This window comes from Carassius auratus, chromosome 28 (genome assembly GCF_003368295.1).
Source record: "Carassius auratus strain Wakin chromosome 28, ASM336829v1, whole genome shotgun sequence".
Taxonomy (NCBI): Eukaryota; Metazoa; Chordata; class Actinopteri; order Cypriniformes; family Cyprinidae; genus Carassius; species Carassius auratus.
Window position 1 is genome coordinate 11,964,325 of NC_039270.1, and position 14,044 is coordinate 11,978,368.

Here is a 14,044-nt window from a genome sequence, read left to right on the forward strand (position 1 = left end):
GATCCATAATTATGATGTATCTAGTGCTAGACTAAAACTGTAATTAATTTAAATGTCATCCACCGTAAAACATCTTCCTCAAACATGATTCTGTGAGATTATTACTGATTTATTAAAAACTTTCATTCGAGATCCAGTTCCATGATTGGACATAGGTATATTTTCTTTCGTGCGCTCAGATATATTTCTCAGATCAGCACTCCTACTCGATCGCTGAATGTTTCTGAGTGTGAACACATGAAAGCAGCACTCAGACAGCAGTTTTAGTTTATGTGTGATAAAAAGGGACACAGGAGCAGCAGATCGCTGAATGGAAGAATAGTTAACACTAAGCAAGGGAGCACTAGAAAATGCAGTGATCTTAAAAATGATTGAAAATATGCTCAGTAGAGAGAGAAGATGAAGGAGAGCAAGACCCAGCTTCTATCATACAATAAATCATGTCCTCTACGTTGACTGATTTCATTTATTATATATCTAAAATCATCCTTATTCATTCATTTAATAATTATATGTAATTCATTAGAGCCTTTAGGAATATTCTTTTGTGTTCCATGGAAGACATAAAGTCATGCAGTTTTGGAACAACATGAGTAAATTCTGAGCAAGTTTAAGATTTTGCATGAAATAAACATTTAAATAAATAGTTAATGGGCCACAGGATAATAACATTTGATCTAGATTAGGAGCAGAACAGTAGATCTTAAAGGCAACTCAAAGGAGTCGGTGAAAATATGTGCAAAACAAGTACACTGAGGTGTGCCAAGCAGGAGGAAGCATGCTGGCCACAGCAAGATCTAACATAAAGAGGAAACTTGAAACTCAGGTGAGCATTGCAGGCAAGAGTAGATAAAAACCGTCAAAATGCATCATGAAACACATTATGTTGTCCTATGCATTTGTATTATTGTTGTGAATTAGTTTCATCCAAATGACAAATGATTCAACACAGTATTGCACATTTCTCAAGAACATACCCTCCTCTGTCCGCCCCCAGGAACATGTCCAATGTTCTCCAGAGATCCAACTTTTGACTGGCCTTTGAAATCCAGCTTCTCAGATTTGATCTCCACATTTCCACCTCCTAAAACACAGAGCAATGTGGACAACTTCTGTTTAAATCAAACCTTTCCCAATTGTTTTTAGTGCACTGAAGGTGAAGATAGAAATAGGGATGGCATTTTTAATCTATTCGGGTCAATAAGATGTAAAGCAATTTTACATTCTGAATTTTACATGCAGAAACATTTTATGTCTTGACTAAGCAATATTGGTCATGTTTCTGACACAAATCTCACCCGGTTTGTGATGAATGTTGACCTTGGAGCCACACTTTGATTGGACGTTGCTTAGGTCGATCTTTTTGTGCACTATCTGAACCTGAAGCATGAGGAATAAATAGAGTCAGTTATCAAACAGAGCAATTTGGGAGGAAATGAAGTGCATGCTCAGGCACCCGAGGAGCTGATGATCTGGAGTAGGAAAACGACCATTATTCACAACAACAGGGTTCATGGGACAGAGAAGTAACTTGCCACCACAACACAGATCTAAATCCAATTTATATACTCAAGCTTCATGCAGTTTTATTGGAGTGACATATTTCAATTTAGGAGGCATAAAATATATGTACATAGACTAGGTTGACATCAGATATATGTCTGACTGGTTACTATATGTCTGAATACATCTTATAGGGCATTTACACATGGTCTTTTCATGATCACATGTAAAAATGTGTAAATACCTTTTCAAAAAATATTCTCAACATGGACATTTTCTTCTCTGTCCCGAAAAACTGAGTCAGAAAAGAGATTCACTCAATTTATGCATCACTCAATATTTTAGTCAAAGGAAGGGACCCATGGGTTCATAGAGGGATGAGATTGTAATGCAAAAATTCATGTTATATCTGATTAACTGCTTCAGGCGGAACTCAGATATAACTCAATTTACATCTGAAGGCAATACCAGCGCTTGTAAGGCAACAAAAACAACTTCTTTGGCAAAGTGATCCAGATAAGAAGAGAAGAAAAGTAGCACACCAAAGGATGAAATTATCTACAAAGCAATATCTGAATTGAGACTTTAAGCAGTTTGTGGAGAGAAATTAAGTATTTGAATGCAGATTAATGGATCTTAATTGACCTTGCAAGCACTGTAATGGAGGTTTTTTTTCTGCATATCTGACTACCTGAAACCCCTTCACAATCTCCACCTGCAGAGGAATTTATTGTACATGCAATCTACAACACAGCAACCAGTCAGCGGTCCGAGTGCATCACCAGGAGGAACACCAGGTAAGAGGAGATACCAACACTGGGGATCAGGCAAATAAATTGAACCTAGTTTGTGCAAAGGCATCTAGATGGATGTCTTGCCCAAATGCATTGCCAGAGCAGGCATGCTGCTTTCCCTGGACTCGCCAAACCTTCACAAAACTGCCATTTTTCAGCACAGCTCATAGCTAAAGCCACTAGTCAGTTCACATTTTAACTGTTAACTCTCCTGCAAGATCAACAAGAGCTTAAAAGATAATAAGTTGGTTGAACTTTTTTGCAGTGACTTTATGTATACTTGCAATGTACTTCCCTAAAAGAAAGTAATGGGTAAAATAAGGTAACTAAATGGGTTAATTAGGGGTTTAGGGGTAGGTTCAGGGTTATAACCTAGTAACAGTAAGTACATAGTATGAAGAGGACTGTTAATATGCTAAGATGCAAGACTATACTGTCTAAGTTCTATTTAAATGTAATAGAAAGTCTATAAAAACGATGTATTTAATTAAAAGCTCTCAAATTACAGCATTTTTTAAGTCTTGGATGTTCATGCTCATTAGTAAGTTAAAACAGGTGAATGGCTTTTAATCTAACTTAACCTAACTGTTTAAAAACAATGATTTGACCTGTCTTTTGGCTGTGTGGGTGTTTGGTAGATAAAACTTGACTTGTTGATGGAGAGCTACTTCAAAGCTTTGACTGCGTGTATGTGTGTCAGGGTTTCATTAGTTACAAAAGGTAACTATTCACACTGAGTGTGCAGAACCGTCTTTGGGAGCTTTACATACTTGAACCTGTCTGTTAGAAATGTGCAGCAGTCATAGTCAGAGCTCCAGGTTCTTAAAGGTCCCATGACATGGATTATTTCCTTGAGGAAGTCGTGGCCTAATGGTTAGAGGGTTGGACTCCCAATCGAAGGGTTGTGAGTTCTAGTCTCGGGCCGGATGGAATTGTGGGTGGGGGGAGTGCATGAACAGCTCTCTCTCCACCTTCAATACCACGACTTAGGTGCCCTTGAGCAAGGCATCGAACCCCCAACTGCTTCCCGGGCGCCGCAGCATAAATGGCTGCCCACTGCTCCGGGTGTGTGCTCACAGTGTGTGTGTGTGTGTGTGTGTGTGTGTGTTCACTGCTCTGTGTGTGTGCATTTCGGATGGGTTAAATGCAGAGCACAAATTCTGAGTATGGTTCGCCACCATACTTGGCTGAATGTCACTTCACTTTATTTAAATGCTTTTTAATGTTTCCTTAGGTGTACTTACATTGTTAGTATTAGAGCTGGGCGATATATCTAACGATATGATCATGCGCATCACCTGCTTATAATTGGAGTGGCATTGAACGCGATAATGAACGCAATATTGCGTAGCTTTTCAGCGATCTACGGCTCAGTCTATTAAATGCCACTCCAATTATGAGCAGGTGATGGCGATTTTAGCGGTGATCACGGAAGCACGTTTACTGATTAGATTCGCATGATCATATCGCTAGATATATCACCCAGCCCTAGTTAGTATGACTTTTACATTTAAAATTTAGAAATAAAAAGCATTTTTATATCCTGATATTAGCCCTCTAGCTTGAATGCTCAGTTTGAAGGGGCGTGTCTGCTGTGAGACTCCGAGTAAACCACAACTGTTGTGATTGGCTGACATCTTTGCATTCGAAATGCGTATTACATGTGGAACCCCTCTCATATATATATATATATATATATATATATATATATATATATATTATATATTACAGCTGTCGAGATTAACGAATCGTGGAAGTGTTGATTATATAATTATTTTTTCGATCTTTTCCCATTGCTTGAGCTTCCTTTTTCTCAAAGGCAGAGAAAGATAGCAAAATCTCGATTTACACCGATTAAAATTTCTAGAAACTTGGGGACCATATACAGGCTAGGCGAACTCATATTAATGTTAAAAAACCTCAGAAAGTGAAATTTTCATATCATAGGACCTTTAAGTCAATCGTTTTTGATAATTTCAACACGTCAAGTAGGTTATTAGACTTAGACATAAGTGGGGTAATATCCTGAAGAAACTGCTCTGATTCTCATATCTTTTTACAGGATATTTCATAAACATCATGTCTGTGTGGGGTCCTTTTTTCAATCAAACAGCTGAAAAATAATAGTATGTTTGGTTGTTTTTCTCTTTTTTTGCTGCACTATTTTACAGCTGTATCTAATGTTAACGGCTTCTAACTACACAATTTTTTTCTTCTATTAGTGAGGGGCGCTAACCCTATCGGTTACTCACATTACCACCTCCAGGAACATGCTTGACATTGTCTTTGGATCCACATCTAGACTGAACATTAGAAAAGTCGATCTTCTTATGAACAATAGCCACCTGGAAAAGGACAAGGAGAGTCAAGAGCGTTAACCCGATGCTTTGAGTCGAGCTGAAGATCCCAGGCTCTGCAAAGAGGTTTCTTCAATTGTTAAAGACATAACATTTCTTTTCAATCTTGACGTACTTCCAATTTATATTCTGACAATGGTTAACTAACTGTCTCCAACGTGAGTGAAATTGATTATAGGCTTTTCTGTCAAATGTATGAACCAAAAAAATGAATCCAAATCTCCTCTCAAACATGATTGGCCTACTTCCATCAGAGCTGGACTGTATGCAAATCTTTCAACTTCACAATAAGTTCATCCAAACCTTCTGATTTTGTTTTCAGACATTTGTTTTTACCAGTTGAAAATCATGCATGAGCGAATTACCTTCCCGCCTCCAGGTTGGTATTTGATGTTCTCGGTGGAGCCAATCTTGGACTTGACGTTCTTCAGGTCAGGCATGGGTGCAACAGGAGCGATCGGGGCGCGAGATCTCAGTGAACCAGGTGATTTGGGAGGGGTGCGCACCACCGCCACTTTCTTCACCTGTTGTCCAGGGGTGGAGGACCGACTGGCTGGGCTGCTGCAACCACTACGGTCTGGGGTTTTAGGTGAGTCAGCTGACGATGAAAAACATCAGAAGACCAGAATATTTCAGTACTTTTATGCTCCTCTGATTATTTACTCTTTAGTTAACTATCGCTTTCCAGTCACCGTGATTTTGCCAAGTAAGACATGTTCCTGGATCAACATCTTTTGTTGATCCTGGACCAACATTACTGTCCAAAAATATAGACTTACCCCAATTTCTACCCCTAAACCTAACCCTACCCATAATTTATTCCTAAAATCAGTGTGAAATTATAGCCGATTAACAAGGGTGTAGAAACACCTAACCCCGATCAAAGCCTAAAACAGGTATTTCCTTTAAAGTCATACGAATGTTGATCCAGGAACATGAACTCATGCTCACCATCGCCTTCCAGCCTTTCTTTGAAATTCTGTAGAATATATAGGAGCTTTCATGGAGTTTTGTGCACTTTTCATTATTTCAGCAGTGCAGATTTTTCGATTGCAAGCATTAAACTAGCTACCACACAAAAGAGGCTTTTTCTCTCTTTTTTTTACCTCTTTCAATGGACCCTGGTCCTGCCTTTCGCTGCTCCATCCGTGAAGCAGCTGTATTTCACAAATCAAAGTGGTACAAATCAGTCATGTAAATTCTCTATAAATAGAGAATCATTCCCTTGGGGTTTCATAACCCATTTCAAGTAGTTAGATATTATGTGCTTCCTGAAGACTTGTTAAATGGTGCGCAGTAAAATGATGAGAATTTGTGATCACTTCTGCAGTTTGACATGCAGTGAATACACTGAACCACACAGCTCCTCCAGATTTGACTTGCTTATGAATTTGTAATCACTGCATTTCATTAGTCATGTCACACTGAATTGCATGAGAGAATGCATTCAAAAGTGAAATTTGTTGTTAATCGTGAGGACATTGCCTGAAAGTGCTTAATTCACATAATAACATCAATTTCCTTTTTAAACTGGCAAGAAGGGAAATTAAAGGTTGAGTCAGCAAGTATCCTTCCTTTTCATGGCACTAAACAAAGATTAATGTGGACCCTTGGAAAGATGCATATGAAAATCACTTACCAGGGATTTTGATGCCAACTCCTTGGGGTTTGGCACCCGCCGTCTTTGTCTTGGCATCTCCAGCCTAAATATGAACAATAAAAACAACAATCAGCCAATAGTACATTTTCAGCTTTTATTCAGGGAGTTTTTTTAGCCATTTAATGGCAACAATACATGCAAAACATGACAGAGATCCTTTCATTAGCTTCTGTTTCTGCTCTGTTAATAAGTATGTTGATGTTGTGAAGTCGCAGGTGTTGAAAATTCAGTCTCCTTGTTTGAATTTTGGGGGGACTTCACTTTGAGGGGGAATTCACTAGGCCGATGGTTAAGCATGGGTGGCAGTACTCACCGTGGCCTTGGACGCTCTTGCTCCTGCACTTTTGGGCCTTTTTACAGATTTTGCAGAGCTTGGACTGCTAAAGTGACATGGTGGAGTTGAGGAAGAGACTGGGGGCTTTTTGCTGGGGATGCCTGAGACTGGATACCCTCTTTCGGGGGCAGAAGTGGGTCTAGATTTTGCATGCAGGGTTGTGGTGGATATCTTATGTGTTTGAGAAGGTGATAAAGACAAAAATGTAAAGCAATGGCAAAAAGCAATCAGGAAATTAACTGAAAAATTTAAGAAATGCCAAAATGCAATGGAAAAAATACCAAAATAAAATTGAAGATGATTTAAATTAAGTGTAAAACAAATCAATGACTCCTCTGAGTTTTGCATATTTTAGCACATCTGGCTATGGACTTATAGCTGTTTTTCCAACAAATCATAACATCCCCCATGATAATGAATGTACCTTTTTTTCAGGAGTTGCCCCTGCTCCAGCCTTGGCTGTAAGAAAAGAAGTAATAGTAAGTGCAAGCTCATATATTGACAGTTTGGTGGCCTGAACCAAGACTTAAGACTTATCAAGATGTCAATCTACTTGATTCAAAGAAACGTTTTTGCATCAGTGCTCAATGTGATTTTTCAGCTGTGATGTTGGATGTCCTGTTTCCTGAAGCAGCGATTCCAGCCTTTCATTTTGGTGTGTTTGTTTATGATAGATGTTCAGAAACAAACACTTATTGCAAAATGAAAATTGAGTCACCATTTACTCACCCTCCTCATGTTTTAGTTTCTTTCTTCCAAACCTGTATGCTTTTTTTATTATTATTATTCCATGAAACAGGAGAGTTTATTTTAAATTTTCTGAAGCCATTCTTTAGCTTTATATGAGGAACAAAGCAAAATCACTGAAAATCTGTCCTCTCTCTTCTTGGTGTATTCATTATGAGAGTTCATGAAGGAATTCTCTTTGAGTGATCGCTGATTCATTTTAAATGAACTGATGAATCCAGTTCACACAACCTATTTAAATGATTGAACTGGTCTGCTTCTCAATTTCAGCTAACATAATGGTCATTACGAAGACATAATGAAAACAGTCCAATGGAGAGGTCAGGATATTCCTTGAACACGGTCATTTGGGTTTAGTGTAATGAGGGTTAGTAAATGATGACAAAATGTAAATCTTCAGCAAACTATACTTTTACATACTTTATACTTTTACTTTTTGGCATCAATCGATTTGTGCTCGTTTCATTATTATAAAATGCAAAGAATTAAGAATGTTTTAAACTTGTACAAGGAAAAAAATGCTGAAATAACAGTGCTTGCGAGGCAAAAAAATAATAATAACAAAATAAATAATAATAATAATTTTTAAAGTTTCAGCAAGCTTGGGGTTTAAGCTTTGAATCTGTGTAAATAAAATGGATCATCAGAGTTGTCATTGCCGCTGTCATGACATTAAACGAACACTCCGACTTTTTGGGACTTTAGCTTATTCACAGTATCCCCCAGAGTTAGATAAGTCCATACATACCTTTTTCATTTCTGTGCGTTCTGTAAGTGTTATTTGACGCACCCACCACTAGCCTAGCTTAGCACAAAGACTGGATGTAAATGGATAATGGAAGCATAGTAATCCCAATAAGTGACAAAATGTATTAATCGTATAAATACTGGGAACTATATTCTCACTAGGCATAGAAGCACAGCTAACGTTACTTGGGCGGAGTGATTAGCGCAGCACACGAGACACGCCGTGGTGAGGAGCAGAGAGAGTTCGCTCAGAGTTGGAGTAATAGAGTCAGCAATTACTAGATAGTAAATTTATAGTGTACAATCATGGGTGTTTGCTGTATTGTAAAGAGCTGCGACAATAAACAGGGGAGACCAGGTAATACTATGATGTTTCATAGAATTCCAACCAAATCGCTGACCTGATGAATCGATGGCTACTTGTTCTGGGTATAGATCCAAACACACCTGTAAACACCATTACGAAGAATTTCGTTTGCTCTGAACATTTTACTGTAGGCGACTATTTTGAAAAAATAGGACAAATTGGATCACCTGTTGCTGCGGTAAGTGTTCCGTTATGTTTTGAGATGACTAACATTAGCCATACTGTAACAGTGCCATGCTAATGTAATATAACCTTAGTAGTGACACTATTACGTGAATAGGGGCTCCGTGTATCCCCTTTATTGTTATTATTGTGTTGTAATGAACACACTGTATCGCTCAATAACTAATGAGCAGCGCTAAATGTATCTCTCAGGACTAATACATTCAACTGGATCTTGGTTTGATACACAGTAAAATTCCTCTGAATCTGACAATTCCTCAAAGTCAGCCATGATCACGAGTCACGTCTAGCTAGTCACTTGTTTTGTTTACGGAACCATCAACGGCGCGTCTCGTGTGCTGCGCTTATCACTCCGCCCAAGTAGCCACTCTGCCCAAGTAACGTTAGCTGTGCTCCTACGCCTAGTGAGAATATAGTTCCCAGTATTTGTACGATTAAAAATGGTCTCTGTCTCATATAGACTTGTTATTTGTACACGCTGTGAGTATACAGATCACAACATGTAAATAAGAAAATGTTTACATCCAGTCTTTGTGCTAAGCTAGGCTAGCGGTGGGTGCGTCAAATAACACTTACAGAACGCACAGAAATGAAAAAGGTATGTATGGACTTTTCTAACTCTGGGGGATACTGTGAATAAGCTAAAGTCCCAAAAAGTCGGAGTGTTCCTTTAAAGAAGCATCTTATTTTATTTCAGCTTTGCACAAAAAGCGGAGCCAGTTTGCAGTTGCTCTAGATTATTAAATAGATATAGATAAGAGAAAATTAATTGCAATTCAGAATGCAAATTTGCACAAGATTGAAGACCAGTTGCAATCAAGTATGAAAATGTATACAAAACGAAAGACCAACTTCAATTCAGAGTGCAAATATTACAGTGACATCATCACAGTCACAGTTTTGAATAAAGAATTCAGTGGCAGATAAAACCAATGGCAAATTGGTAAATTAAAATTTCTTATTTTTTTATTTGATTATTAATTTCTTATATATATAAAAAAAATCATGAAGTTGCCTTGCCTTGCAAGCACCAAACTTTGCTTGCTAGATTGCGGAGTACCAAAAGATTGTCTTAAAACACAGCAGTTCGCAAAAATAAATGTTTCACATTATTGAGTGAGCTGTTTGATCTTTTTGTAGAAAATGTCTGCACAGCTGTGGGAGACATTTAGGGGATTTTGTCTTGAACCCAGCAGCAATTGCTGACCTTTTCCTTTCAGTGTGTGTTATAGTCACCCCCACAAGCATGGGCCTTTGGGTCCACTTGGTTATGTTTAATAACACAGACATCTGGGAAAGGTTTGGACCCATAAAGGTAAAGCACAGTTCTGTGAGTGATACATTCAACATACATGCACAGGTAACATGCAATAGAGAGGGGCAGGTGAAAACTGTGCCAGCAGTAACGGTCAATCAATGCACAGAGTTAGCCACAGACACAAGCCAAATAACACTGACCACACACAGAGAGGGAAGGAGAAGAGAAAGACACACAGGGCACAAGGGATCGAGAGAGAGATTTTGTGGTTACAAGCAGTCCGTTTCTTCAACCGAACACAATCTTATTGCAGTGTGCGCTTTTCAGAAAGGGTACTGCGTAGTTCTACTGATCTACTTTAAAAAGAAGAAAAGGGAAGGTGAAATAAAGAAGATCTGTGAGGGGTTTGGAGGAACAGAACGGAAAACAGACCTTTGGATGGGACACTTGCTTTTCTGGCCGGAGCAGCATCTTTAGAGGGAGTTTTCTGAAGTTTAGGAGCAGATTTAGGGGAAGGAGTGGCAGCAACTGTAGCGACGGGTTTCTTTGTTTTTTCTGCAGGAGATTCTTTGATAGGAGCCGCTTTGCTTGGTGCTTGTGTGGTCGCACTGGGCTTAACGGCATCCTTAGCTTCAGGTTCGGTTTTGGCAACAGGTTGGGGAACAGCAACAGGCTCAGGTTTGGCAACAGGCTTTACCTTCTCCGTATCAATTTGATCATCATCGCTTGTCTCCAAATATTTCTCCTGCTTGATCTCTTTTACTTCTTCATGTTCTCTATGTTCCTCTGCCTTAGGCTGTAGTTTGGGCGCAGCAACTTCTTGGAAGGACGGAGGAATGGTTGTTGCCTCCTCTACTTGTTCAGGTTCTGGTACCTCTGCTTCCTCTTCTTCCTCCTGAGCATCTGTTTGTAAGTCTGTTAGAGATGATTCCTCTTGGGTAGGTTCGGCAACAGCACTGGGAGAAAGAGGTGATCCCGGATCAGCCCTGCAGGAGTCGGGGCTCTTGCTTTCCGGTGGTGTTTTGTCAGAGCTGCATTCCCAGCCCACAGGACCACCTTGACGACTGGGATCCTGAGGTTCAGTGTAGTCAAACGATAGGCCACGTTTTTTAGCTTCCTCTGGAGTCATGGGAAGATGAGAAGGGGTTTCTTGTTCATCGTCAATGGTTTCACCTTTCTGGGTTGTCAAGTCTGGGGTGACAGAACTGGGCACCAAGGAAATTCCAGTTTCTTCCTCTTCTTCATCACTAACTGTTTCTTTGTCCTCTTCTTCATCCTCTTTAATGTTGATAGCACTTCTGGGAGCTTCTTCCACACTAGGAGAACCGGATCTTCTCTCAGATTTCTCCATCTCATGTTCTTCTTTCTCCTCCTCCTCAGAGCCACTGGTACTATGATGGTCAGTCATCTTTTCTGAGGGACTCTTCTTCACCTGGCTGTTAAAGCCCATGATCCCTGAACCCAAATCATCAGCTAGAGTCGTCGGTAGTGGATGTGGAGACACTGGAGACTCTCTTGAGCTGACAGAGCTCTCCTTTTGTCCGTTCTCTCGCTCTCCCTCCCCATCCACTGATGCCGCACTGCTCCGGCCACTCTCGGGCAGACTTCCGGGTGTTAAATCTTCTGATGACATGGAAGGCAGAATGATAGGAACAGCCACAGACAACACTGTAGAATTAGCAACACTTAACCACGCTCTCTCCACAGTCAACATTAGAAGCAGAGAAAGAAAAGGAATTAAGGAACTGAAAGGAACTCAATGCACAGAACCACGTAAGGGGCCCGAACACAACACAAAACACAAGTTTCTGTTTTCACGTCAAGTTAAACAGTCCAAAAATCTGTTTTTACACAGTATACTTTGAGTTAAAGACACTTTTACAATAATTGATGCTTGGTCATTTAAATTAGCAAGCAGGAGACAACAACATGGACTGTACTTTAAAATCTAATAACTACAGTAGCAAATGAGGGGGTCAGTGAAGTAGGGTCAAGGGGTTATGGGATCAATGCTTATAAAAGTGCCTCATCACTCATTCAATCACAACAAAAACAATCAAAACCATTAATAACAGTATGAACTGGCCAGTCAAACCACAATATCCACAATGACCCACATCTCTGTGAGCTTCAGTGTGTAAAGCATAGATGACTTGTAGCAAAATGACCAGTGAAGCAATGAATTGGTGCATTGTTCATTAGCAAGTATCATTTACTGCACAGATAGAACCTTCTGGATCTGATCTGAGCAGTAAAGTGTATGTTTGACACTGCTATGAATGCATTGAAAAATTTTTAATGCATTCAGTTATAGTTTTAAATGAATGCTTCGTTATTCTCAGACTTTTAATTTCTTAGATACAGTGAAGCGAGATATAAACTCGTCAATATAAACAGACTTAATTGGGAAGAATATGGTTCCCATTGAGATCTCTGTTTTTTATTTATGCATGTATGCACAAGCAATGAAATAATGAAGTTGTGGTGAAATATGAGCCCAGTGTATGTTTGTTTAGATGTAAATATTGTGAGCTTTCACACTGCAGGGGGATAAGGGGGTGGTGGGCCCACCATACCTTCTCCAGCTCCTGCTGTCCGTCCAGACCGGTCAAAGTTGTGAGATCACATGCAAGTTAAAAGAGCAGATGATATACGGAGAACATTAATAACAGCTATAGGATTATTTTGCCCTGTTCAGTAGGTGAACTGATCTCATTATGCAATTTTGCTAATAAATTGTTTTTTAAATCTGCTTATATTATGTCCTTGATGGGTTTCAGACAATCACACTGCTGATCAACCTATAAATCACAGGAAGCTAAGAAAATAGTTTTTATTAAGTTAACCCTTCCTCTATAGCTTTAAAGTAAACCGGGTTTATCATATGAAATGAATGGAAAAAGTCTACATTATGAATGACTTTATAGACATCTGATCTCGCTGTCAGTTCATAAAAAGTGAAGAGCTCGATTGTAAAGTGGACTTAGTAGCCATTAAAGTTGCAGACCCATTTCAGCCATACTGCAAACATCAGCAACATGTTCTCTAACATGAAATATTCAGCTGATGGCTAATGGGAGTCTAATACATTTACATCACTCCCAGCTTCATAGAACCACAGCATACAACATACGTGACGCCATCTTAATGCCTTTGTCTCAACTAGAATGCTAATTCTCTGACAAGATCAATGAGTTTGTGGTTCTGGGAGATAAATGATAAATGAAGATTGTCTTAGTCCATTCACTCAGACCTTGAACTTTTGTGAGGTAATTATATGTCCTATGTAATGGCAGAAGGCAGACTTTGTTTGTGTGTGTGTGTGTGTGTGTGTGTCTGTGATTATTTATTGTTATATTTTGTGCAAATGTACTTATTTACTTAACTCTAATTTAAAGTCAAATAGTACAATTAAAATAAAATAAGCGACAGTAGAATTCCATGAAATGTGCATTTATTTGCGAAAAGTGTTATATGAGTGCTCCAAATAAACTCAGATGTGTCTAGAGCATTTGAATGCTTCTGTAGTGTGAAGTGCAGCACTCTGATTTCATTTTTTTATATTCACACAAATGTAAATATTTTTGGCATTTGGCAATAAAGCGTTTTGAAAAATATATATACTGTATATATTATCACTGCAATATTCTATAATGGTGATAACTAGAGCTGTTAAATCTTTTGATTTAATAACAACAATTATTATTCTTTTTATCTATTACAGCCTGTATGTCCAGGTCACGGCACCAGACAGGTGCATCCGTCTAAGCCATTAGCAGCTCTGGTGCTTATGTCACTTACTGATTGACCATTTAAAATACTAAATGGATGTTCTGGGCACCACTATTTCGTCTAGTACTCACCCTGCCTAGAACTTGCATTATTCTCTTATGCAAAAGGAAGGATAGAGTAGACCTGCCTAATAGCTCTATGACAAATATGCTTAGCTTTTACTGGCCTTGAAACCTTTAAAGAGCTAGTTATGTTGCTTGGGAACACTACTTCCTTTTGCAACTGCATCTTACAACCTTGAAGGCATGCAATTAGCTTTCAATGAATTTTTTCAGTGCTGTTTTACATCAGCATATCACAAC

At 39.0% G+C, this 14,044-nt stretch overlaps 1 protein-coding gene across 10 annotated transcripts in view; it reads right to left on the reverse strand.

Annotated features, from left to right (window-relative positions):
* maptb (microtubule-associated protein tau b) overlaps nt 1-14,044 on the reverse strand; it is a 36,384-nt gene that overhangs the window by 2,462 nt on the left and 19,878 nt on the right. For 5 of the 10 annotated variants that reach the window (XM_026207781.1, XM_026207788.1, XM_026207782.1 and 2 more), the window contains 8 exons: nt 12,527-12,541; nt 10,383-11,573; nt 7,073-7,107; nt 6,294-6,357; nt 5,761-5,811; nt 5,020-5,252; nt 1,299-1,380; nt 978-1,084 (listed from right to left, as the gene is read on the reverse strand). In XM_026207781.1, coding sequence (XP_026063566.1) covers nt 978-1,084; nt 1,299-1,380; nt 5,020-5,252; nt 5,761-5,811; nt 6,294-6,357; nt 7,073-7,107; nt 10,383-11,573; nt 12,527-12,541 — 1,778 coding nt within the window. The remainder of the gene's footprint in view (nt 1-977; nt 1,085-1,298; nt 1,381-5,019; nt 5,253-5,760; nt 5,812-6,293; nt 6,358-7,072; nt 7,108-10,382; nt 11,574-12,526; nt 12,542-14,044) is intronic. The other 5 variants (XM_026207784.1, XM_026207789.1, XM_026207785.1 and 2 more) reach the window with 3 other exon arrangements.